This window comes from Bos taurus, chromosome 9 (genome assembly GCF_002263795.3).
Source record: "Bos taurus isolate L1 Dominette 01449 registration number 42190680 breed Hereford chromosome 9, ARS-UCD2.0, whole genome shotgun sequence".
In the NCBI taxonomy this organism is placed as follows: Eukaryota; Metazoa; Chordata; class Mammalia; order Artiodactyla; family Bovidae; genus Bos; species Bos taurus.
Window position 1 is genome coordinate 81,299,324 of NC_037336.1, and position 27,676 is coordinate 81,326,999.

Here is a 27,676-nt window from a genome sequence, read left to right on the forward strand (position 1 = left end):
GTGGCTTCTGTTCTGAGCAGAGGGCGATATAAAAGCAAGTTCGCCCATAAACAGCGACCCCTTTTCGCGCCTCATCTCGCACAAGCGCCCACGACTCCCTTCCCCAGATGATTTAATTACGGACAGAAAAGACCCGCCCTCCCGGGAGTGGAAACAGCCCCACCCACCAATAGTTTCTCGCGATCCTTGAGCCGGCGTGAGCTTTTCGTAATTTCCGGTCGTGATCCTTCAGCCTTTCGGCGATTGGTCCGTTTCCATGGCCTGCTGAGTGATTTCCAGCCGGTTCCTGGAGCCGCACGTGTGGAGTGGAGCAAAGACTGGGAGGTGAGCTGATTCTCAGAGGCGTTCGGGAGATCCCCTGTCACCTTCCGTCCGACTAGGAGAGTGCTGTCGTCCCTGTTTGGCGTGAGTGCCGCGCGGCTGCAAGCATGGTAAGTAGGAGTTGGGGCGCCCTGGTTGGCAGAGGCCAGGCTGGGTCCCCTAAGCCAACGGCTTCTGCATCCTGGAACTGGGATGGCACGTCCGAAAGTGAAGGCAGGCGGCTTTTGGCCCACTGTCCCAGTTTGGGTCACCCTCACCACCGCGGGCATAGTTTGCGGTTTAGAGTGGGGCTTCTGCGGCCTAGCGTGCCTGTGGAGTAGACAGAAGAGGATGGCCTACCCTTTACCCTCCTAGAGGCCTAAAAACCTATAACAAGGCACACAGATGCGACACCCAGTGCTCCGTGACGTCAGGCGGAGAGGGGTTTGCTCGTCTCTCCAGACGTCGCAGTGGCAGGTGTCTGCTCATCTGTCTACTCTGGGGAAGAGGAGCTTCTAAGATTGGGCCTACTCAACTGGAATGATCTTTCAGTTTAGAAACTCGAGGTTGTGCAGTGAAACGAGAAGGTAGAACGATGGTGAATCTTGTATTTCAATTTCAGCTGTTGTGTCATGGTATTAATAGTTGGTACAGGAAGTGTTTCTCCTGCTTGTAACTCTTCCTCAGATTTTCCTGTGGTGGTGTGAACCATTCTGGTTCAGACTCAGAGGGACCTTCTCTGAGCCCCCACTTGAAAGTAACTGTTGAGTCGTTACCCATCCCTGTGTTTCCTTTTGCTTGCCTTCACCTGAAACCCGGCTCTCGGTGATTTGCTTGTGGAGAACAGGAATTTTAACTTTCCCATTGCTATATTCCCAGCACCTATAACTAGGTTTGGCACGGAGTACCTCCCAAAAAAGGTTTGTTGAAGGAAGGTAGTTTGTTTTGTTTTGCCTTTTTTTTTTTTTTTTTTAACATAGTTGATGTTGCCTGCCCTGAAAGTGCAGGTTTTGACAATCTGTTGATCCTTTCCATAACTTATTGAAGATGCCTGTGTGGGATATAAACTATTTTTTGCTGTTGTTCTGATTTATTACTGTGATTCTGTTTCTTTGAAGCCTCACAGGAAGAAAAAGCCCTTTATAGAGAAGAAGAAAGCTGTGTCTTTTCACCTGGTCCACCGGAGCCAAAGAGATCCTTTAGCAGCAGATGAGACTGCACCCCAGAGGGTTCTGTTGCCTACACAGAAGGTAGGTCCTGTTCTATAGCCAGTAAGTTTGTAGGTGGATTGTTGATCGTTTTTAATTATATTAGTCAGGTGCTGTTCTCAGATAACTGATCTTCTGGGAAACAAAATATGTGATTTAATTCTCAGTAAATATGGTCATTTTAACATCATGCATGTTTATTTTGATTGAGAGAATATTTTTATTGGAGATGTTTAAGTGAGCAGTCTTGTAGAGTAATGGAAAATATTCACTAATCCATCAGCAACAATGCTTTATTGGGTTATTTAGGGCACAACCATATGCTCAGTCTATGCTTTCCATGAGATATTGGCATTTCATAACCACAAACTGTATTTTTGCCTCCTGGTCATCTCATGAAATGTAAAACTCATTTAGGTTTAGAAAATGCAAGGGAGCTTTTAAAAGGTTGATTTGGTAATTATCAGTCAGAGTATACTTGTTAAGTGTGGGTAATGTGGAAGGAAGTATTGGGGAACCCAGGCATATTTAGCTTTGTTGTAAAGCCAATTGGTGTTATGCCTTGAGAAGTTTCTTTGCGTATACATTCAGGAAATTGTACTTACCTTCCAGTGCGCCCTAGTCTTTTAATTCTCCACATGACATGGTAAAATAGTGTGTGTGTGTTTCTTGGCTTGAATTGTTGCACAGAAGTATCTAATGGAAGGAGAAACAGTTTTCATTCCATTTTAATTTTATGTGGCATCCTGTGTTTCCTGAGTTTGTCAAGAAGTCTTTGTCTCATTCCTATCAGCCAGAGTGTTCATGGGTCATCTGCCCCATGTTCTGAAAGCTGTGCTCATTGGAAGGTTCCTGGGTTTTGTCCTTGGAGTAGGTACTATGTCCATTTTGTTTATTGTCCTAGATAAAAGATGAAGAAAGGCGAGCAGAGCAGAGGAAGTATGGAGTGTTCTTTGACGACGACTACGACTACCTGCAGCACCTGAAGGAACCGTCTGGGCCCTCGGAGCTCATTCCCACAAGTCCCTTCGGCGCACCTTACAGGGGAGATGGGAGAGAAGAGCCTTTAGCAACTTCAGTAAGACTCTTTAGCAATTCAAGTGTGAGTGTGTGTGAGGGGCCGTGAGTGAGTAAACCACCACTTTTAAATCAAGGTAACTGTTTGAGGCAAGAAATGGTGTCAGCTAGAGAGCTGAATCTGCCCTCAGTAGTTGCTGCTCATGGGCTCTAAGCACAGGCTTAGCTGATCCCACAGCAGGTGGGATCTTCCAGACCTGGAATCAAACCCATGTCCTCTGCATTGGCAGGCAGATTCTCACCCACTATACTACCAGGGAAGTCCGTCTTTTTAGTTTAGTACTAGTGTATAGTAAATTTTCTTGTTAAACTTTTATATCACTTTTGGCACTTAAAAAAGATGAATATATTGGGTTTATAGACAGAAAGTAGAGATACAAAAAGCATCAATTTCCGCTGCTTCTCTTCTCCAGTCCTGTCATAGTCTAGACTTTTTCCTTGGGGAAGATGTGATCATAAGCTCCTCCAGTCCATACTTCTTGCTTAGTTCAGTTCAGTCGCTCAGTCGTGTCTGACCCTTTGCAACCCCATGAATCGCATCATGCCAGGCCTCCCTGTCCATCACCAACTCCCGGAGTTCACTCAGACTCAAGTCCATCGAGTCAGTGATGCCATCCAGCCATCTCATCCTCTGTCGTCCCCTTCTCCTCCTGCCCCCAATCCCTCCCAGCATCACAGTCTTTTCCAGTGAGTCAACTCTTCGCATGAGGTGGCCAAAGTATTGGAGTTTCAGCTTTAGCATCATTCCCTCCAAAGAAATCCCAGGGCTGATCTCCTTCAGAATGGACTGGTTGGATCTCCTTGCAGTCCAAGGGACTCTCAAGAGTCTTCTCCAACACCACAGTTCAAAAGCATCAATTCTTTGGCACTCAGCCTTCTTCACAGTCCAACTCTCACATCCATACATGACCACAGGAAAAACCATAGCCTTGACTAGATGGACCTTTGCCTGCAAAGTAATGTCTCTGCTTTTGAATATGCTATCTAAGCTGGTCATAACTTTCCTTCTAAGGAATAAGCATCTTTTAATTTCATGGCTGCAGTCACCATCTGCAGTGATTTTGGAGAAAATAAAGTCTCACACTGTTTCCACTGTTTCCCCATCTGTCTGCCATGAAGTGATGGGACCAGATGCCATGATCTTCGTTTTCTGAATATTGAGCTTTAAGCCAACTTTTTCACTCTCCTCTTTCACTTTCATCAAGAGGCTTTTTAGTTCCTCTTCACTTTCTGCCATAAGCGTGGTGTTATCTGCATATCTAAGGTTATTGATATTTCTTCCAGCAATCTTGATTCCAGCTTGTGCTTCTTCCAGCCCAGCGTTTCTCATGATGTACTCTGCATATACATTAAAGGAGCAGGGTGACAATATACAGCCTTGACGGACTCCTTTTCCTATTTGGAACCAGTCTGTTGTTCCATGTCCAGTTCTAACTGTTGCTTCCTGACCTGCATACAAATTTCTCAAGAGGCCGGTCAGGTGGTCTGGTATTCCCATCTCTTTCAGAATTTTCCACAGTTTCTTGTGATCCACACAGTCAAAGGCTTTGGCATAGTCAATAAAGCAGAAATAGATGTTTTTCTGGAACTCTCTTTCTTTTTCGATGATCCAGCAGATGTTTGCAATTTGATATCTGGTTCTTCTGCCTTTTCTAAAACCAGCTTGAACATCTGGAAGTTCACGGTTCATGTACTGCTAAAGCCTGGCTTGGAGAATTTTGAGCATTACTTTACTAGCGTGTGAGATGAGTGCAATTATGCGGTAGTTTGAGCATTTTTTGGCATTGCCTTTCTTTGGGATTGGAAGGCAAACTGACCTTTTCCAGTCTTGTGGCCACTGCTGAGTTTTCCAAATTTGCTGGCATATTTGCTGGCATAAAGTGAGAGTGCAGCACTTTCACAGCATCATCTTTCAGGATTTGGAATAGCAACTGGAATTCCATCACCTCCACTAGCTTTGTTCGTAATAATGCTTTCTAAGGCCCACTTGACTTCACATTCCAGGATATCTGGCTCTAGGTGAATGATCACACCATCGTGATTATCTGGGTCATGAAGGTCTTTTTTGTACAGTTCTGTGTATTTTTGTGAACTCCTAACATTCTTCTGGCTAAATTGTATTGGCCAGTAAAAGATTGTTTAATTAATTTTGGATAAAAGTAACCACTATCTAATTAACTCTTCTAACAGAATAGGACTATTGAAGGGCACTTCAGTGATATTTATAAGGCTATGTGGATTATGTTGGAAAAACAAGTGCCATTGGTTTTCAGTAGCATGATGCAAAAATATGGATGGGTCCTATGTGTTTCTTACTGTAATGTGTAACAAACAACCAAAGTGAGTAAACCAGGAGTACTGAATATGCCCTAAAAACAGAAAGTAAAGCAGTACAGAAAGGCAGTGAAGAAATTAGTAATGTGTGGTCAGTCCCTGATTTTTTCATGAAGCAAAGTAGGTGTTGTCACAGCAGAGAGCAATTCAGAATCGTTGCAACCAGTAAAAAAGTCACAGGCCTTTATCCAAAATGTAATTACTGTCTAAACTCTATATATATGATTCTTTTCTCCAAAGGTAATTCATTAAGCACAAGGTTATCCTCCTCTTTTTAACCCCCGAGTCCAAGGATAGATAATCACAAAGTGTCTTAAAAGTACATATTTTACCACAGGTTTTAAAAAGTTATTGTAATATGTACCAAAGTGATTAAATTATGCACTTTAAATGGCTGAACTGTGATATGTGAACTATATCTGAGTACATTTTTTAAGAAATAGGATTCTACAGCAGAAAGCCAGACCTTTGCCCATGTTTATGCGCCTGAAAAACTCTTTAGAAGCCCTGACAGCTTACTACGTAGGCACTCGTGCTCTTCAGTGGCTTTCAGCAGGCTGTGTCTGTGAGCCAGTGAGTGTGCGCATCTTGGCTTCCTGCCTGCTCCTTGACCGAGGATGGGACAGTTTTGAGGTCCATGGGCAGAGAACACATTGTGGTGACTCTTACATTATCAACTGTGTAGTTGAAAAGATGAAACTAAAGCTTAGGGACCAGTCAGAAAATATCTGCCAGCCCATGTTGAAGTAGATTGTACGGTGTGCAGAATGAGAGAGTTGACACAGGAAAATTCCAGAACAGTAATCAAGAAGAGCTTCATGGAGAATGAAGAAACTGAGCTGGCCACTAAAAAGGGTGGAGTCTGTTGAAGAGAGTAGGATCATTCCAGTCAGAAAGAAGGGACATGAGGTAGTATTGTGGGTCATTGTGTCTAGCACATGTGTGCTCCATAAATTACTTTGAATTAGTCCATGATGTAAGGAACTGGACTTGATTTTATGTGGAGGTTCCATTACTGAGTAACAGGAATCTGGACACATAGAGTAGACAAGGAGTTTTAATCTGGCAGTAATAGCCTTTGACTATGTGGATTACAACAAACTGGAAAATTCTGAAAGAGATGGGAATACCAGACCACCTGACCTGCCTCTTGAGAAATCTGTATGCAGGTCAGGAAGCAACAGTTGGAACTGGACATGGAACAACAGACTGGTTCCAGATAGGAAAAGGAGTACGTCAAGGCTGTATATTGTCACCCTGCTCCTTTAACGTATATGCAGAGTACATCATGAGAAATGCTGGGCTGGAAGAAGCACAAGCTGGAATCAGGATTGTTGGAAGAAATATCAATAACCTCAGATATGCAGATGACACCACCCTTATGGCAGAAAACGAAGAACTAAAGACCTGTTGGTGAAAGTGAAAGAGAAGAGTGAAAAAGTTGGCTTAAAATTCAGCATTCAGAAAATGAAGATCATGGCATCTGGTCCCATCACTTCATGGCAGATAGATGGGGAGACGGTGGAAATAGTGACAGACTTTATTTTTGGGGGCTCCAAAATCACTGCAGATGGTGATTGCAGCCATGAAATTTAAAGACGCTTGCTTATTGGAAGGAAAGTTATGACCAATCTAGACAGCATATTAAAAAGCAGAGACATTGCTTTGCCCACAAAGATCTGACTAGTCAAAGCTATGGCTTTTCCAGTAGTCACGTATTGATGTGAGAGTTGGGCTATAAAGAAAGCTGAGTGCCAAAGAATTGATGTTTTTGAACTGTGGTGTTGGAGAAGACTCTTGAGAGTCCCTTGGACTGCAAGGAGATCCAACCAGTCCATACTAAAGGAAGTCAGTCCTCAATGTTCATTGGAAGGACTGATGCTGAAGCTGAAATTCCAATACTTTGGCCACCTGATGTGAAGAACTGACTCATTTGAAAAGACCCTGATGCTGGGAAAGATTAAAGGTGGGAGAAGGGGATGACAGAGGATGAGATGGTTGGATGGCATCACCAATGCAATGGACATGAGTTTGAATAAACTCGGGGAGTTGGTGATGGACAGGGAAGCCTGGCATGCTGCAGTTCATGGTGTCTCAAAGAGTCGGACATGACTGAACTGAATAAAAGATTGGACTAGATGTAGATTAAGCAACATCTAACTGTCATCTGTGCCCTGGTTAGCCATGAGTAAGATGGTGCCCAGAAAATAGATATGAAGTAACTGTATGCAGAAGTTCAAAACAATGAGTGGATAACAGTGATTTATGATCTTCCTAGGATTTAAGCAACCAATTCAGAGAAAAGTTGTGCCAATACCAGAGATGAGGACGTTACCTCTGGTTTAGGTAGGAAAAGACTAATTTTGTTTTGAAATTTGAAGAGTGGAGTTGTGAGACCAGGATTGAATCCTCCAAACCTCACTTAACTAGTCTCAGGCAGTCATGCCATTTAACCTTTCTTAGCTTGTGTTTGACTAAAACATGCTGACAACTCATGGAGTCGATAGGATTAAGTGAAGTGATATACTAGATTAAGTTTTGTGAAGTATTACAGAGAAGTTGCTTTTGACATGATGGGGATATACATGTTCAAAATTGGTAACTGGAGTATAAGAGAGACAATGCAGAATATGGTTGTGTTAGTAGAACTGCCGTAACAAATTACCACATATTACCACTGGGTGGCTTAAAACAACGGGGATGTGTTCTGTCACAAGAAGTCCGAAAGCAAGCTTTTGGAAGGTTGTTCCTTTTCGGGGCCTCAGGAAGAATCTTTTTATGCCTGTCTCCTAATTTCTGGTAGTTGCCAGCAATCCTTAGTTTTCTGTTGCCTGTAGGCATAGCACTCCAGTCTTCCTCCATCTTCATATGCCTTTCTCCCTGTGTGTCTTATTGTCTTTGCGTGGCCTCCTTATAAGGACACACCATCATCCAGTATCATCTCATGTCAACTCATTACATCTATGAGGAACCTGTTTCCAACCAGGTCACTTTCTGAACTGGATGGACGTGAATTCGGGGGGCACTTCAACTCTTAGTAGTTCAAAAGTATTTCTAAATAAATCTAACCATTGCATAATTTATTTTTCAAGACCAGTGGAATTAAGTTGCCTTCCTCAGTGTTTGCATCAGAGTTTGAGGAAGATGTTGGATTGTTAAATAAAGCAGCTCCTGTTTCAGGTATGTATAATTTTAACTTCAGGTGGACAGAGCTGTATTTTACAAAAAGCAACATATAGTAACGATACAAAGTTTTTCTGTACCTGATTAAGTGTTGGAACAATTGAGATGTGTTTGAATTCAGATTAGAGATCATTAAATTAGGAAGGGTAACAGTGATCAGTGTCTCTTTATTGTCATCAAATTCTTAATCTTTAAAGTTCCTATTTGGAGAGAAAAGTGGGAAGATTATTTTTGGTGATCTAGTAGGGGAATTTTAGCCTTGACCTAACCTCTCACAAAGGAAACAGTGGTAACTCAGGTAGCCTTACATTCGTGTGGTGCAGTCATGAGAATACTTAATCTGTGTGCTTTCAGAATTTCTCCCAAGAGTGTAGAGAAGTATTTCATAGAAGTCCATCGTACCGTCTATTCTAGATACACCAAAAATTAATCATGTTTGGGTTCTTTTTTGCAGTACCAGGACTAAAATGAACAAACAGAAGTCAACAGATGTGGTGTTTGATATTTCCTACTAAACTGCCTTAATTATTGACCAACACTTGCCATGTGTCATTCATTCATTTAATCCATTCTGCAAATTTTTTAGTTGCACTATGACCGAGTTTGGGTTAAATCAGAAAAAAACATTGTCTCTGACCTCTTAATTATCATCAGGTGGGAAAGATAGACAAAGAATGGGAAATTTCAATCATAGTACAAATGAATGAATTGTTGTGAAGCCCCAAAGATGTCGTGGTTGATGTCTTAGAACTTAAGTAGGTAGATGGGATAGGGTGGGGAAGAGAGGATATTCCAAGAAAAAGCATAAATATAGGAATCTGCACACCTTTTATCTGTAGTAGGCCTGGAATGAAGGGTAAGGGTTAATGTAAAACAAGGCTGGAGGTCAAGTAATGGCCACTCTGTGAAGGGTGTTGAAAGCCATGTCAGTTTATAGGTTTGAACTTGGAAGTGTTTCTAGGACTCTTAATATTTTTACATATAGAAGAACACAGCTAAAGAAACAGGTTGGGATTTGATAAAATCTCATAGTCTGGAAAGACAAAGAGTCTGAAAAGACAGGAGTTTCACAGGCTACAGATATTTGTTAGGTTGGTGCAAAAGTAATTGTGATTTGCATTATTGAACTTTGCCCTTTGATATGGGAATCCATTCTTTAGCAAAAGTGGTTATGTTATACATCATTTTAATGTGCATTTCCTGCTTTATGTGTTTTTATACTAATGACTTATTACTTGCTGTTCATTTCATGTTTATTTTAGACTGTAGAAATGATGTTTGACAAAAAGCAAATTTGAGCGATTTTTTTTTTTATTGGAGTTCAAAAGTGGGTCATGGTCATAAAGCAGTGGAGACAATTCACAACATCAGCAACTCATTAGGCCCAGGAACTGCTAAGCAACTTACAGTGCAGTAGTAGTTCAAGAAGTTTTGCAAAGGAGATGAGAGCATTGAAGATGAGGGAGCATAGTGGCTGATGAGAGGAAGTTGATAGTGGCCAACTGAGAGCAGCCATCAAAGCTGATCCTCTTACAGCTACACAAGAAGTTGCCAAGAACTCGGTGTTGACCATTCTACTGTCATTCGACATTTGAAGCAAATTGGAAAGGTGAAAAAGCTTGATAAGTGGGTGCCTTGTGAGCTGACTGAAACTCAAAAAAATCGTTTTGAAGTGTCTTTTATTGTGTGCAGCAGTGAACCATTTCTTGATCAGATTGTGACATACAGTGAAAAAGTGGATTTGATACAGCAGCTGGGGATGATCAGCTCTGTGGTTGAATGGAGAAGAAGCTCCAAAGCACTTCCCAAAGTAAAACTTGCACCCAAAAAAAGGTCATGATCACTGGTGGTCTGCTGCTGGCCTGATCCATTGCAGCTTTCTGAATCTCAGCAAAACCATTACAGCTGAGAAGTACGCTCAACAAATCAATGAGATACACCAAAAACTACAAAGCCTGCAGCCAGTATTGGTCACAGAATGGGCCTAGTTCTCCACAGCAACACTTGATCACACGTCACACAATCAACACTTCAGAAGCTGAATGAATTGGGCTACAAAGTTGTACTTCATATGCCACATTCGCTTGACTTCTCGCCAACTGACTACCACTTCTTCAAGCGTTTCAACAACTTTGCAGGGAAAATACTTCCACAACCAATAGGATGTAGAAAATGCTTTCAGAGACATTATTTTGGCAACAAAGGTCTGTCTAGTCAAGGCTATGGTTTTTCCTGTGGTCATGTATGGATGTGAGAGTTGGACTGTGAAGAAGGCTGAGCGCCAAAGAATTGATGCTTTTGAACTGTGGTGTTGGAGAAGACTTTTGAGAGTCCCTTGGACTGCAAGGAGATCCAACCAATCCATTCTGAAGGACATCAGCCCTGGAAATTCTTTGGAGGGAATGATGCTAAAGCTGAAACTCCAATACTTTGGCCATCTCATGCGAATAGTTGACTCATTGGAAAAGACTCTGTTGCTGGGAGGGATTGGGGGCAGGAGGAGAAGGGGACGACAGAGGATGAGATGGCTGGATGGCATCACTGACTCGATGGACGTGAGTCTGAGTGAACTCCGGGAGTTGGTGATGGACAGGGAGGCCTGGCGTGCTTCGATTTATGGGGTTGCAAAGAATCGGACACGACTCAGCCACTGAACTGAACTAAAGAGTTCATTGAATCCTGAATCATGGATTTTTACAGTATAGAAATAAGCTTATTTCTCGTTAGCAAAAATGTGTTGATTATAATGGTTCCTATTAATAAAGATGTGTTTGAGCCTAGTTATAATGATTTAAAATTCACAGTCCAAAACCACAATTACTTTTGTACCAGCCTAATAATTTGTTTCTTCTAACAGGTGAATTTAAAGCCCAATTTTTTCCTGCGGGTAAAAGCTTTGAATTTTTCTAAATAGACACAGCTTAATATTTTAGATCTGTGTTTTACCCAGTGGGTATTCGAACCAGAGGGACTTTTTCTTTTTTAAATTTTCTTGCAGTTATGTTTTTATTCCTGAACTTTTAAAAATTTTAATCACTGTTTTATCCTCAGTATATAGAGTCAGGCATGTAATAGCTGCCGAATTATATTAGTTAAGTGAATGAATCATGCTTTCTTGGGAATTACTGCTCAATTTTTGTTTTCCTTCTAGGACCTCGGTTAGATTTTGATCCTGACATTGTTGCAGCTCTTGATGATGATTTTGATTTTGATAATCCGGATAATTTACTTGAAGATGATTTCATTCTTCAGGCCAATAAGCCAACAGAAGAGGAAGAGGGAATGGAGATACAGTATGTGTGGTTTGTTTTGAAGCAGGAATGCCCTGACTGTTGCTTCCATAGGTCTATAACCATTAGTTACAGCTGGAAGAGACCTTTGAGAGCATTTGGTCTGAGTCTTCTCATTTTAGGATAGAAAATGTAAGACTTGAGGTCCCTACAAGCCATCAATAGATGGGGCTAAAGTCCAAGTCGCTTGATTGCTAGTTCATTACTTTTCCAAGCAAATCATACAGGTCAAGCAGCACAGCTGTTCTTGCCTAAACAAGGATCCTGCCTGAAATACCCTCAAATTTTACTTGTGTAAAGTCATTTGGTTCTGTTGTTTTTCAAGTTGTTTTGACAGTTAATTTATGGCTCTGACTTTAGGAAATCTGAGGCTGAAGATGACAGTGAGTGGGAAGATGTGGATGATGAGAAGGAAGGAGGTAGTGATGATGATAGATATGACCGTGCAGGCTCATCAGATGAGGATATGTCTGCCCCTGGAAAACCTCTTGGGGCTATAGAAAATCACTTCTTCTGGGAAGAGGAAACAAAAAGTCGCTTTACTGAGTATTCCTTGACGTCCTCAGTCATGAGGAGGAATGAACAGCTGACCCTACATGATGAGAGGTTTGAAAAGGTAAGGTTTCCAAATGGGGAGCCTTTTAACACCAATTCCTAGTACGCATTATGACATTGGAACCCAAAGCTAGAATTTTCAGTGTCAGACTGTGTCTTTTAATAACAGATCATAAAATGGCCCCAGTTTTCATTCTGGAAAGAATGTGTTTAAGTCAGAAAGTGACTGATCAAACCTCCTGACATTCCTCGTAGAATCTGATAATTTGATTTTGAACCTCTCTGATCCTAATCTCTAAGAGTATGCTATCTTCAAGCATTGGCCTGGGCATAAACAAAATTCCATTTTCCCTTTTCTTTTTTTTTTGAGTGTTTTTCTTACTGTTATATCCCAAGACCTAATACGGTATCTGGCATATGTCAGGAATTCAGACTGTTAAGTAAATGATGAATAAATTCCTTCAAGAAATACCTAAGATAAAGGTTTTAACTTTGCCTTTTCAGCGAGTATTCATTTCCCTCTTTTCTCCAAGAACTAGGCAAACTGTTACTAATAACCTCACTTTTCAGGAGTTACATCACCCCTTGCTTAATTCTTTCACAAAGCCTGACAGTGTTTACAGCATTTGAATAATACAGTAAACATCATCTAAACAAAGAGTGAAATTTGTGCATTAACACCGTTTATTTACACAGTCTATTAGCTTGCATAATCAGTGACTATGGAAGTATCTGAAATATTCTGAGGTAAAGATTTCTGCCTAGGATTTGTTCAAGCTGAACAGAATAACCTCCTTTCATTTTAAAAATTAAATGGATGTACAATGTTATATAAATAACAGGTGTGTAGTATAGTGATTCACAATTTTAAAGATTATATTCCATTTATATTTATTATAAAATATTTATAGTTGTAAAATATTTGCTGTATTCTCCCATATTGTACAGTATGTCCTTATTTTATACCTAATAGTTTATGCATCTTAATCTGCCCCTATTTTCCCCTTGTCCTTTCCCTCTCCACTGGTAACCACTAGTTTGTACTCCGTATTGAGTCTTTTTTGTATTCACTAGTTGATTGCATTTTCTTAGGTTCTGCATATAAGCAATATCATACAGTATTTGTCTTTCACTTAGCATAATACCCTTCAAGTCCGTCCATGTTGATGCAAATGGCAAAATTTCATTCTTTTTTATGTCTGAGTAGTATTCTTGTGTGTGTGTGTTTATACATGTGTATACACATACCGCATCTTTATTAATCTGTTGATGGGTGCTTCAGATCAGATCAGTTGCTCAGTTGTGTCCGACTCTTTGCGACCCCATGAATCGCAGCATGCCAGGCCTCCCTGTCCATCACCAACTCCTGGAGTTCACTCATTAGGTTCCTTCTATGCCTTAGCTATTATAAATAGTGCTTCTGTGAACATTGGGATACACACATCTTTCCAAGTTAGTGTTTTTGTTTCTTTCAAATATATACCCTGAGGTGGAATTGCTGGGTCATAATGGTAATTCTATTTTAGTTTTTTGAGAAGCTTCCATAGTGTTTTCTACATTGGCTACGCCTATTTGCATTCCTATCAACAGTGTACAAGGATTCCCTTTTCTCCACATCCTCACCAGTATTTGTTATTTTTATTGTTTCTGATAGCCATTCAAACAGGTATGAGGTGATACCACATTGTGGTTTTGGTTTGCATTTCCCTGCTAATTGGCAGTTTTGAACATCTTTTATGGCCTGTTGACCATCTGCATTTCCTCTTTGGAATAATGTCTGTTTATGTCTTCTTCCCATTTTTAATCAGATTATTTGGGCTTTTTTTTTGTTTGTTTTGATGTTGAGTTTATGAACTGTTTATGTATATTGTGTATTAACCTCTTAACGATCTTAACATTTGCAAATATTTTCTCCCATTGTGTAGGCGTTTTCTCTTATATCAGTGGTCATTTTCATGTTAAATGAAAGCCTATTTTCAGTCTTGATGTCAGTTTTAGAATGCTGAGTAGAATGTCTTCCACATCGTATTATTATGGTGCTAAATCTCTCCTAATACTTTATTAGTAGTTGTGATCTCATGGTAGGACTTAAATGTTGTACAGGAGTAAAATGTAAAATTAACATTTAAATGCCATAGTCTTCACATTCACTTTTCATGTTATGTTTTCTCTTTACATTCAAGTTTTATGAGCAATATGATGATGATGAAATTGGAGCTCTGGATAATGCTGAACTGGAAGGTTCCATTCAAGTAGACAGTAATCGCTTAGAGGAAGTTTTGAATGACTACTATAAAGAGAAGGCAGAGAAGTATGGTGACTTTTATTTGACTTCTTGCTTGTTTTCATTTTCAAATAGTCTGTAATTGCACAGCAGAATCTCAAAAACTACTCAGTCAGAATCCATATTTTGAAAATAATACATTTTCCCTAACCTTTTGCTCATATTTTGCTATTAAGAGTCCCGAAGCTGAATATAACAGTAAGTGGAAACACTGAGAGCCACTTTCTGTAGCTTTGACCTGAGAGTCGTGATGGAATCACAGGGTTAAAGTACAAGGTCACATGCACTTGGAGGATATGGTGCTTCTAGCCTCTTCGGCTGAAGACTCATTCTGACTTCTCAGTATATATACTCTTCATCTTCATGAAAAGGTGTTCTGAGAAGTAGATCAGAGTTTGTCTCTTCAACCTGATTAGCGTAACTTTGTAGCCGAACGTTTGGTAAATCATCATCCACATCAAGGTGATTTCTCTGAGAGAAACTAATGAGGTGTTTACATCTGCTCAAAAGATCTGTGTTGCCTGATGACTATCATAGGTAGATCCCAGTGCAGGACAAGGGTTACATTTTTTGAGTTATTTAAATACTTTCATGAGACAGATGGGCTAATGCTTTTCAAGGCTTTAAAAAAGATAATGTTATATAGGAAAACTTCGATCTTGTTTAATGTGCTAAAACTGTGTAAAGATACAGATAGGTTTTTCCTTCCTGTCAGCAGAATGGCAGGGGAAATGCAAGGCTGGATAGAGCTAATTGTGACAGTAAGTAACAGATGGGGCAAATGAGTGTGTGAATTTGAAAAAAGGCTGTTGTTTCCTTAGCTCTTTAGTGCAATTTCAGTAACATATAGTGTAATAATAAGTGGTATTTTTTTCCCCCTCCTCTATCTTCATTTTGGAAAACTCAACCAAAAGTTGTGTAAAACTGAATACTCTTGAACCCTTCGAGGATCAGGACCTGCCAGTGAATGAGCTAGATGGGTCTGAGGAGGAAGAGACTGTTACTGTAGTGCTTGAAGAAGCCAAAGAAAAGTGGGATTGTGAATCTATTTGTAGTAAGTATCTTAAGTATCCGTTTTACTGCTGAAAGTATGGTAGTAATTTTAAAGTATTGAGTACATTGATTTTTTGGAAAAGTACATATTTTGGGAAAATATTTCAGTTTGTTTTTATTCAGTCACTAAGTGGTGTCCGACTCTTTGTAACCCCATGGAACTGCAGCATACCAGGTTTCCCTGAACCCTCACTATCTCCCTCAGTTTGCTCAAACTCCTGTCCTCAGTGTTTCCCAGCATCAGGGTCTTTTCTAGTGAATCAGCTCTTCACATCAGGTGGCCAAAGATTTGGAGCTTCAGCGTCAGTCCTTTCAGTGACTATTCATTTCAGTTACTTAGTTGTAAATTGAAGTATTTAAAAATATAGCAGACACCATTGTTATTTTGAACTGTGAAAACACTAAAGAATATAGGAGGAACTCGGTGATGTTTTTGCTGAACTGAAAGTGAACTTGTTAATACATGATTTTTGTGTGTTTGTGTTTTTTTTAAGGTACATACTCAAATGTATATAACCATCCACAGCTTATCAAATATCAACCAAAGGTAAGGCATCGTGTTCTGAGCTGTTTGAAGTGTGCAGTGTAGGAAATGGAGCGTACAGATTATTTTCGCAGGGCTTTACCTCTTTGTGGCTTTCAGTGCCATTATGAAAAGCAACAAAATGTGCCATTAGTGAGCTGTTTTTTAGTAGGAGTGGAAAATAACCCAATTTCATTTTATCTTTCTTGCAGCCCAAACAAATCCGACTGTCTTCTAAAACAGGAATACCTCTCAATGTCTTACCTAAGAAAGGACTCACAGCAAAGCAAGTTGAACGAATGCAGATGATTAATAACAGTGATCTCCCTAAGACGTCAACCCAGCCACGTCTTAAAAGGGAAAGCAAAGAGGACAAAAGAGCACGAAAGCGAGCTATCAAAGAAGAGCGCAAGGTAAAATAGTCTCTCAGATGTGAGAACTAGAAAGAGCTGGGGCGGGGCAGGTATGGTCATGGGAAGTTTCTTTTGTAAAGTTAGTCTACATCAGCGTGAAGATTTTCATAACATGAACATTTTCTTGCACAGGAACGGAGAGTGGAGAAGAAAGCCAACAAATTAGCCTTCAAACTGGAGAAAAGAAGGCAGGAAAAAGAGCTGCTGAACTTGAAGAAGAATGTTGAGGGTCTAAAGCTATGATAGTGGAACATTTAAGATAAGGTGCTTTCCCCATTAGGGACTTCTCGTTACGTTAAAAAATAAACGAGGATCTTCAAAGAGAGAAAACTATTCAGTCTGCCATTTTTATTGGCAGGTATTTTTTAAAAAACAGTATGGTATTTGTATTTATATCATCAAGTTTTCTCTGCCAACTGTCTTGTAAATATTGTAATATTTTAGAATTTAATATTATGGGCTTAAATTTGCTTAAATAAATGACAATGGACATGAAATGTTTGGATAAATTAAAGGAAAAATGTTTTCATAACTTAAATGGAATTGATTTATTCTTCATTTATTTGTACAGTTGTCCCAGTTGCCTTTTGCAGATGTTCTCAAATATTTCTTTGAAAGCTTTCCACTCCTTTTCAGGACTTAAGTGGTTTGATTTCCTGTATGTTGAAAAATAACCCAGTTAAAAATTCAAATTTGAAACAAAAGTGGCAAGAAGAGCTTCCCTGAGAAGGTTCCACTGGTTGGAAGCTAAATTTCCCATTGCTGTATTCAAAGGGTTATTTCAAAAGGGTGGTAAAACAATATCAGGGTCACTGGGACTCAATTACTGGCTGACTTGTTTTTGGAATTTAGGAACAGTGAAGACAGGAAACAGAAGAAATAATCAAGAAAACTTCCTTGGCTTCAGTGAGTACCTGGCTCAAAATCAGAAATATTTACTTAAGTTCAAACTAGAGAGCTTGTCTTTTCAGTGTTATTTAATGCTTGGAACTATTCATACTGATTAAAATACATAGTTGAAAAAACTCCCTGTCTTTTGGTGAGATTTTTTTAACTTTTTCAAGGCTCAAGCAATGACACCATCACAATTGTTAATTATTTGGTAAGCTGTGACTTTGTTGCAACAGACAAGTTGTTACTGATCCTTGTTCATGTGTCTGTGACTAATGCTTTGTTATCTGGACTGTTCTGAAAAAAAAAAAAACAAGAAATCTGGACACTGTTGGTCTGAGCAGGGTACAGAATGGCTGGGGCACAACCATTCTTAGCAGGTGAGCTATATTTGATATCTAAATTATTAGGAAGTGCCTTCATCTATAATTTGACTGTGGCTTTTCCTAAGCTGATAGGTGTTATCTTTCTCTGTATGTTATGTATTCTAAATCTTAAGTAGTTACTGTAGAATTTAAAAAGAGTTGTGGAAAACAGTAACATTAGGTGCTCTACTGACATTGATACAAAAAGTTTGGCTGAAGAGCTTGTTGTTACAGAAGTAGAAAACTGGAGAGCACGAATTTAAATACCAACCTGTGGAAGCAAAAGGCCAGATGATGATTTATATTTGTATTTGTATTAGGAATGTACTAAATCCTAAAGAGATGACCATATATTTTGGTAGCTATCTCATTGGAAGGTTTTTTAAACCACAAGAATCTTAACAAGATGTGGAATGTTACTTCTAATTTTACCAGGCCTGACTCAAATGGTTTAAGTCAACATGTTATATATTTTGCAGTTAGGAGAATGTGACTAAAAGCCACTAGTTTTCGTGAGAAACATTGTGATTTTAGCAGATTATCCTCCAAATATAAAGATCTTGATTTTAATCAGGAAAAACGTTCTTAACATAAGTTCATAACTTTTTGGAATATTTATGATGTGAGTCATGTATAAACAATGGTTGGAAACTTCAGCTCTATGTTTAAATGTATGGTGTCCTAAGTAATAAGGGAGTTTTACCTTCAAGGACAGCATTGTCCAAGGAGGCAGGGTGTGTGCAAGAAAATATGACCAGCGATGTCAAGTCACTGCGATAAGTATCACTTGAAATGAGAATCTTGGTACTTGCTGTTCCCTCTGAAGTGCCCTTAACTGTAAATAAATCTTCCTTAAGGGTGATGCTCAGTTGTCACCTACCCTATAAACTTTTCCCTGACCATGTTTTTCAAAATAGCTCAGACCTTTCTCTGCATTCTTTATGTTCCTTTCTTTCTTTATGTTCTCTAACATCTTTTGGCATCTGAGATGTATCTTTTCAGTCTCTCACTAGAGCACACTGAGGGCAGAGTATTTTTCTTTACAAAGTTATCCCCAGTGGCTATTTGGACAGATCTTTCAGAAAAGAATTGCTTAAACTTAAAAGGGCCTAGATTCAGTCTTAGCCAAAAAGAGGGCCTCAGGCATCCAAATAGTGGGCAAAAATTACTTAAGAATATGCCTGCTGTATCTTAAGGACCTATTTTGTTTAAACACTGTTAGTAATTGGGGTAAAGTCACTTTTTTGGATACTTTAGGACTTATTTTACAAGTCAGAGTATCGAGAGCTGTTATAATTTATGCTACCTGTGATGTATCCACAGCTCCATTGTGATGTCATCAGATCACTTTAGGTGAAGTACAGAACTTTATAAAGATTGTCAGTAACTTTGAATTATCGATACTTTTATGTTCCTTCTCGTGTGTTGCCATTAGTATATTTTATTCAGCTTACTTGTTCCAGTTAAAGGTCAGAAGAAGGTAAAAATTCTAATGGCCTTGATTTTTACTTCTAAGACTTATAGGAGAATGTATAATAAACATTCCAGTTATTCAAGTTAAGTAGAACAAGTTATTCAGGTTAAGAAATAGAACACAGAAACCACCTGTGTGTTTTTATTCAATTTATTCTTCCCTTTGGTAACTCTTACAAACCACCTAGACTCTTATATTAATCACCATCTGCATGGTATCCCTATGAACACAATATCTTGTTTAGCTTTGAACAACTGAGAAGCACAAGTCTAGCTCAGTGACTCTTTGGTCAAGGCATCCTTGAGAAGATAGCTGAGTAGCCTGAGTCTTCAGCTCCTAGAGTTTTAAGGAACCCCACGTGCAGATGTCTGAACTGGGTGATGAGTGAGTCCTGGGAACACAAGTCACCACAGTTGGAGCATCCTGGATCTCCTGCCAAAATAGGCTTAGGGGTTATCTGCTTAGCCGTTTTGTGTTTTCTGCTTCTCTACTTAGCATGACCTCTCTCCGTCTCTGAAGAGATGAGTGCAGAGCCTTCCTGTGGAGTGAGATGAGTCTCCTCAGCTGATCTAGACATCAGTATGCAGAGTAAGCAGGCACTTTTCTGGGATTTGGTCAAGTAAACCAAGTACAGAACAGAATGAGAGCCAAAGAAACATAGGAAATAGAACCCTTAGATTACAGAGGCTGTGAATATCTCGGTTCTGACCACCTTCAGCATATCTGTGTCTTTAGTCGCTCTCCTCCAGTCTGAACTGGTTGCTTCTCTGGTTCTGGGGCCCAGCTGTCATCCTTCTCTCCCCCTTGTGTTGAATGCCTGTTTGCTGTATCTTACTCACCATGTGGAGTATATATCCTCCAGTCATTCTTGAGGCAGAAAACATAGGATGTAGTCTTTGAAAGCTTACATGTCTGGAAATGTGTTCTACCCCCATATCTGATTGGTAGATTGGTTGGGTATGAAACTCTAGATTGCAGGTTATTTTCCATCAGAAGTTTAGAAAAATTTTCCCTGCTTATTTTCATTTTTATTGTTTGTGAATCTGAAGCCATTCTGACTCCTGATAACTTTGTATGTTAACTTTTTTCTAAGTCAATAGAATCTGTCTCCAGTGTTATAAAATTTTACAATAATACTTCCTGGTATAGATCTGTTTTCATTTGTGTTGGATCCTCTCAATCAGGAGACTGATGTCCTTTCACTCCTGAAAATAGTTTAAAATTATTTTTATTTTGTTCCTTGTATTTTCTCCTTTCTCTCGATTTCTATTTTGGAGTAGAACCTTCTGGACAGGTACTGTAATTTGCTTATGTTTCAGTATTTCTATGTCATTTTACTCTACTTTTGGGGAGATTCCACTAATTCTGCCTGCCAACCTGTTGTTGAGTATTTCTCATGTAAGGCTTTTAATTTCTAAGAGCTTTAATTCTTTATAGTGTTTACTATGGGCTTACATGCTGGAGACTTCCCTCAGATCTTTGGAAATTCCTGTCTGTTGTTCACAGTTAAGATTGGAGGAAGAAAACACTGGAGACTGAATGGATGGGTAGCATCAGATAATTTTGAGCTTTTATTGTAGGGTGGTCTGGGGTGAGCTGTTTCTTGAATCTTCCCTGTGTCAGTATCTTTAGCTCTTTCTCCATGGAATGATTATATTCTCAGGAAAGCTTGCGTTCTGCCTTGAGAGTAAGGGTCTGGCAGGCAGAGTTCTGTGAGCCAAGTAGAGGAAGGTGGGTGTGGGATATTTTCTGCTTTCAGCATCACTGTAAATGAGATTAATCACTAGATTATATATACACATGTCATATATACAGTTAATCCTCATTAACCATGGAGTTCCTCTTTGCAAATTCACCTACTCGATAAAATTTATAACCTTAAACCAGTAGTCAAAGGTGCTTTCACGGCTGTTCACAGGCATGTACATGGCAGTTTAAGAGTTGAGTCCTCTTAACACCCATGCTCCCAGGTAGGGTAGCACGATGTGATGCTCTGCCTCCTCGTTTCAGCAGTCCTACTGTAAACAAGTGAACATTTTATGTTCTGCTTCATGCCATGCTTTTCATAATGATGTACTTTTTCTTGATGGTTTCATGTTTAAAAGGCTCCCAAGCATAATGTCGGAGAAGGCAATGGCAACCCACTCCAGTACTCTTGCCTGGAAAATCCCATGGACGGAGGAGCCTGGTGGGCTGCAGTCCATGGGGTCGCTAGGAGTTGGACACGACTGAGCGACTTCACTTTCACTTTTCACTTTCATGCACTGGAGAAGGAAATGGCAGCCCACTCCAGTGTTCTTGCCTGGAGAATCCCAGGGACGGGGGAGCCTGGTGGGCTGCCGTCTATGGGGTCACGCAGAGTCGGACACGACTGAAGCGACTTAGCAGCAGCAGCAGCAGCAAGCATAGTGTTGCAGGGCTGTCATGTGCCTTATGGAGAAAATATGCCTAAAATATTATCTAAAATATGTTAGATAATCTTCATGCCAGCTTGAAGTGTGTGGTTGGCTATGAGTTCAATGTTGTTGAATCAACTATATTTAAGGTGTCTTTGAACAAATACAAAGGAGGTTAAAATGTGACCCAGGGGCTCACAGGAGCTTAACTTTGTATTTCCCCCAGGAGTAATGTCAGTATTTGCACATTTACTGCTTGCAGGGATATATGGAATGTTACTAGCACAAATATTGAGAATCAGCTATGTATATGTGAATGGTGTCTACCTACCCATGCCTTCAGCTGTGCCTCATGTTGACTCGTACACAGACCTTCTGTCTTACCCTTTCTGAAGAGTAGTCTTCTGCTAGAGTTGGAGAAAGGCAATCACGCAGCGGCTGTGGGATGAATGGGGAAGAGTCTAGGAATCTCTACCTCTTTTTAGAAGACTTTCCCCCTGATTCTCCATATTTTTGCAATCTCTTCTTCCTCATATATCCTGTCCCTGTGTCAGAGGTGTGTCCTGCTTCAGAAGTTTATATGATTTTGAAGGGTTCTATGTGTAAATCTGGATGGTTCTCAGTTTTGTTTTGTTTTTTTTTTTCTGCCATCAGCTTGGGAAGTGGATTTTGATGTAGTTTTATGTCCTCCAAGTTGGTTACCATGTCCTTCAGCTTTCCAGATTCTAGTTTTGGGGTTTTTTTTTGTCCTCTTTCCTCCCTGTCCTCAGGGTTCTCCATGTTTCTAAGTCCCTTTACCATAGGATTTGCGGAGAAAGCAGAAAGAAAATGGGGTATTCTCTGCCATCCTAATTTCCTTAGTCTCAATTCCTTTTATTTTATAACTCATGTTCATAAGATAATAAGTTTTGGCTAGTGTGCCAGCCCCTTTGCTGTAGGGCCCTGAAAGATGTTAGTATTGGTCATATTTGCATGTTCGAGGACTGCAAAGGACTCAAGAGTTTTTTTGATTCACTGACAACTAAAAACATATCTTTTTCCTTCTTTGCAATGTCTTTATAAGGTGCAATATAAGTAATGTGGATTGATAAGTGTCTCTACAAAGCATTCTTAACCTCCAGCTCAGAAAGAGAATGTCTAGTCTCAAGTAGAATTTTTTCCGACTTCACTACAGCCATAATCCTCTCCAAGTTTCTTATAAAATTTTTGAACTGAGATTTTGTAATGCTTATTTATCATTGTTAACATGCTAGACAAAACTGTTGATCGCTTCCAGATTACTTTCCTCATTTTAAAAATTGTCTTAAGATTGTGAACCAATGTATAAAAACAATAGCCACTTTAATAGTGGTAACTGCTGAGACTCCAGTTAGGGTAAAGTTAGAAATAGGTAAGTTAATGTCATTGTTTTAGAATCTTTTCTATCAAAAGAGCTTTTTTAATGTCACTCTTTTAAACAGCAATGCATAATGTATATAGAAAAATTGAAAATTTAGGAAACTCAAGTTTCACCTTTTTTCTTAGCACTCTGGGTAATTATATGTGTTGCGTGTGTACCATATATATATATGTGTGTGTATGTATATCCTTCCAGTCTACTTGTAAATACATGAATAAAAATACATCTTAAAATTTTCCATATTATTCTCCCACAAATCATTTTTAATTACTACATTTTCATTTACTCATTAGCAAGCTACTTCTGTAAAGGCCAAAAAGTATTTATAACTTTTTGGCTTTGCAGGCCGTATGGTCTCTGTTACAACTACTACACAACTCTACCTCTGTAGTTTGAAAATAGCAATAGATATTATATAAACAAATGGGCCTGACTGGATACTATTAAAAACTTCATTTATAAGATCATGCAGCCTCAGATTGGGCCCAATGGCCATGAGTTGCCAACCCAAAAGTATTTAAACTTTTAATTTTTGATGCAATTCATAACTGGAGATTCCTGCACTCTTTATCTAGTTTCCACCAAGTTACATCTTAACTACAGATGTTAAATCCAGTGTTAAATCTAGAAAGTATACATTGGTACAATGAGTGTTTGTAGTTCCATTCCGCACTTCTCGGCTAAGATCAAGTGCAGTTCCCTGCCGTGTTACTACATGCATCAACACCACAGTGAGGATAGAGAACTAGCCCATCACCCAAAGGTCTTCCTCATTCCACCTCCCTCACTGACCATCCCTACCTCTTGGCAATCACTAATCTCTTTTCCATCTCGCCTTCTGTCATTTCAAGAATATTTTACAAGTGGAATCATATGTGACCTTTTGAGAACAACTTTTCACTCAGCAGTGAGATTGAATCAGGTTGTTTTATGTATCAGTAGTTGTTCAGTCTCTTAAATTGTGTCCAATTCTTTGTGACCTTATGGTCTGTAGCATGCCAGGCTTCCCTATCCTTCACTATCTCCTAGAGTTTGCTTAGACTCATATCCATTGAGTCGGTGTTGTCATCCAACCATCTCATCCTCTGTCACTCCCTTCTCCTGCTGCCCTCAATCTTTCCCAGCATCAGAGTCTCTTTCAATGAGGCAGCTCTTCCCATCAAGTGGCCAAATTATCAGAGCTTCAGCATCAGTCCCTCCAGTGAATATTCAGGGTTGATTTCCTTTAGGATTGACTTGTTTGATCTCCTGGCTGGCCAAGGGACTCTCAAGAGTCTTCTCCAGCACCACCATTTGAAAGTATCAATTCTTTAGCCATCAGCCTTTATGGTCCAACTCTCACATCCATACATGACTACTGAAAGAAACATAGCTTTGACTATCCAGTCCTTTGTCAGCAAAGTGATATCTCTGCTTTTTAATACACTGTCTAGGTTTGTCATAGCTCTTTTTCCAAGGAGCAAGCGTCTTTTAATTTTGTGGCTGAGGTCTCTGTCCACAGTGATTCTGGAGCCCAAGAAAATAAAGTCTGCCACAGTTTCCACTTTTTTCCCCATCTATTTGCTATGAAATGTTGGAACTAGGTGCCATGATCTTGGTTTTTTGAATGTTGAGTTTTAAGCCAGCTTTTTCACTGTCCTCTTTACCCTCATCAAGAAGCTCTTTTGTTCCTCTTTGCTTTCTGCTGTTAGAGTAATATCATCACATATCTGAAGTTGTTGGTATTTCTCCTAGCAGTCTTGATTCCAGCTTGTGATCCATCCAGCCCAGCAAGATGTACTCTGCATAGACGTTAAATAAGCAGGGTGCCAATATACTGCCTTAACGTACTCCTTTTCCTATTTGGAACCAGCCTGTTGTTCCATGTCCAGTTCTAAGTGTTGCTTCTTTACCTGCATGTAGGTTTCTCAGGAGGCAGGTCAGGTGGTCTGGTATTCCCATCTCTCGAATTTTCCACAGTTTGTTGTGATCCACACAGTCTAAGGCTTTAATGTACTCAGTGAAGCAGAAGCAGTTGTTTTTCTGGAAACCCCTTTTTTCTATGATCCAGTGGATGTTGGCAGTTTATCAGAGTTCCTTTCTGTTGCTCAGCAGTGTTCCAGGGTATGAATGTATCACAGCTTGTTTAACGATTCGCATATTGAAGGGCATGGTTGATTCAAAGGATTCTTCTAAGGTTCTATTGATCTCCACGTTTGGTTCTCCGTGTTTCCTTTTCTTCTTCTTGTCAAGCTTCCAGGTCGAATGTGTTTCAGAACATGGTGGTCCATCTGTTCCAGGAGTTCAGTTGAATCATATTGTGTTTGTCATTATTTCAAACTCATTGAACTCAAAACTCAACTGATTCAAACCAAAGGCCATTGATCTTCCAGGGGCTTCCATCCATTTACTTTGCAGGTTAGCACTGATACAGTGTATTTATGGTGATGGTTGTGTAAATAGTCTTAATACTTGTGGAGACAGAGACTCAAGTTTGAGTCTCACTGTTAACACTTACTACCTGTTGTCCTCAAGAAGTCACCTAATCTTGAACCTTCATTTTCTTATCTCTTAAGGAGAAAAAAAAGAAAAAGGAACAACCCTATCTCATAGGTCTGTTGTGAGGATTAAATGAGATTATGTAGGAATCACCCTACAAATGTTACTGTAATATTCATAAAAATAAAGCATCCTTCATTAGTGTTTTAGAAAAAAGTTTTATAATTAGGATAAATAGTTTTTATTAATGGATAAGTATGTGGAGGAATGGGACATCCTGCTGAAGAAAGAAAATTATGACCTAGTTTTTACAGAGTTAGAAGGCCAAAAGAACAGGAAGAATGGTATTTCTGTATGCTGCAATGGATGACCTGTGTTCTAATACAATACCATCTGGCAGATGTGAGAAGAAATCATTTAAATCAACAGTGTCTCTAATGAGCTACCATCTGATTCCTGTTAATCAAGACTTCCTTTCTCAAACTGTCTTCCCATGGTTTCCATGACCCTGTTCTCTCCTGCTTTCTCCTGGCTTATCATCATCATCTTCTTGGCCCTTAAATATGGAGTTCCCTAGGGATCATCCCTGTACTTCTCTTTCCATGACCTCTTCCCTGGCAATATCATGCCTTTACATCACTCTCCAAACAAAGCCTACATCTGTGTCTCTAGCCCTGACCTCCCTTATTTCCATCCTGCTGGCTGGATGACTCTATCTCAGACTCAGTATTTCCAAAGCTGAGGTCATTTTTCTTACAAGATGTCCCTTCTTTTTGAATTATTTCTTTCTCTCCATAGTCCTATTGTCTTTTCAGTCCCTGAGCATTCTTCTCTCTGTCACCTCCTAGTATCCCCCAAATCCAGTCATCATCTTATTGATTCTTTGGCCACAGAGTCTCTCATTTCCTCTTTCCTTTGCATTTCAGGTCTACACCGTTAGCCTTTTAACTAAAATCCCACTTTCCATCCCCACTGCTATCTGTTCATCCCTCCTCAGCTTTGTCACATGAATCTTCTACAGCACCATCCAGGTTCTTCCTGCTCAATGTCCTCAATTGCTCCCCTTATTTGTATAATAGAGATTAGCCAGATGGTTAGTCTAATATAAAATATTCCCCATGATCAAACTGATTTTTAATGATCTTTATATTTTAAATATTTATGTTTTATGAATTTATTGATTTGGCTGCACTGGGTCTTAATTGAGGCATGCAGGACATTTTTTTTTAATTGATCTTAGTTCCTTGACCTGGGATCGAACCTGAGCCCCCTGCATTGGCAGCACAGAGTCTTAACTGCTGGGCCACCAGAGAAGTCCCTGCTTTTTTAATCTTTATTCTCAACTCCAGATGAACTGAAAGGCAGTAATATGAAACAAAACTTTTTTCCAGAATTCCACAATGGTTTGCTTTTCCAACTTCATTTAAAGTAATTTATGGGCATACCTTCTCTCCTTTTCTGTGCTGGACCCATGTATAGTTTCTCTCAATATCCCCACAGAGTTGCATATAGCAGGTGTTTGTTTATTGAATGAATAATTGGTCCTATGGTGGAAACTCAATTCTCATTTAACCCATACACCCAACAAGTAATTATTGAGAACCTTATTGTGGGTCAGGCACTTTGAGGCATTAGGACAGAGTGGGCACAGTTTTGTATTTCTCTTTTTTTTTTTAAAGATATTTTGAGTTTATTCTTCATTTAATTTTGAAAACACTATAATAATTGAATTTTTTAGAAAAATAATAGCAAGTAGTGAATATATTATTGTGGTTCTTCACTTATTTTCTGCTACATATAAAATGTTTTCTGTGAGTATTCTTCGCAGGCCCCGTGAGAGCTTGGACACAGAGCACCACACCTGGGGTGATACTTGTCATTCTCATGTGCTACCTCATTGTAACGGCTTTGTCTTTCCTAGTTTGGACAAAGCCCACTGGTTCTACTTGGTCCACTTCATCCTCTTCTACTTCCTTTCTCTCGGGTAGTTTCCTAGCAAAGAGATTTGTTGAGAAAGCCATTCTCAGGAAAAAGTTCAGTTGCTCAGTCATGTCTGACTCTTTGAGACCCCATGGACTGCAGCATGCCAGGCTTCCCTGTCCATCACCAACTCCCAGAGCTTGCTCAAGCCCATGTCCATCGAGTCGGTGATGCCATCCAACCATCTCATCCTCTGTCGTCCCCTTCTCCTCCTGCCCTCAGTCTTTCTCAGCATCAGGGTCTTTTCCAATGAGTCAGTTCTTCGCAGCAGGTGGCCAAAGTTGTAGAGTTTCAGCTTCTCAGGAAACTTTACCTTAAATTCAGTGACTAGGCAACCCATTTCATACAGTTCATGATAAATTGGCATGCCTTCATTTAGCACACACGTGATCTTACATTCTAGTGGCAATCTTAAAGATGTTACCATTGGATTATTTGTGAAGCGTCTGCCTACAATTGGGAGACCCGGTTTC

At 39.7% G+C, this 27,676-nt stretch overlaps 2 protein-coding genes across 9 annotated transcripts in view; both read left to right on the forward strand.

The window, feature by feature from the left end:
* The first annotated feature begins 303 nt into the window (after positions 1 to 303).
* On the forward strand, positions 304 to 16,758 carry LTV1 (LTV1 ribosome biogenesis factor). Its single transcript, NM_001075326.1, has 11 exons — positions 304 to 431; positions 1,419 to 1,550; positions 2,413 to 2,586; positions 8,012 to 8,099; positions 11,254 to 11,395; positions 11,753 to 12,008; positions 14,131 to 14,258; positions 15,146 to 15,285; positions 15,779 to 15,831; positions 16,020 to 16,220; positions 16,353 to 16,758. Exons 1-11 carry the CDS (start codon positions 429 to 431, stop codon positions 16,461 to 16,463), a joined length of 1,428 nt encoding a protein of 475 aa, NP_001068794.1. The 5' UTR covers positions 304 to 428; the 3' UTR covers positions 16,464 to 16,758.
* Positions 16,759 to 17,332: 574 nt separating this feature from the next.
* The window catches only part of ZC2HC1B (zinc finger C2HC-type containing 1B), a 53,209-nt gene continuing 42,865 nt past the window's right edge, over positions 17,333 to 27,676 (forward strand). For 6 of the 8 annotated variants that reach the window (XR_003036261.2, XR_003036260.2, XR_003036262.2 and 3 more), the window contains exon 1: positions 17,333 to 17,491. Coding sequence is in view for 5 of the 8 variants with exons in the window: in XM_005211017.5 (XP_005211074.1) it covers positions 17,464 to 17,491 (28 nt within the window). In the remaining 3 variants the exon portion in view is untranslated. Of the gene's footprint in view, positions 17,492 to 18,981; positions 19,539 to 27,676 lie in introns of those variants that run through there. The other 2 variants (NM_001077063.2, XM_059889849.1) reach the window with 2 other exon arrangements.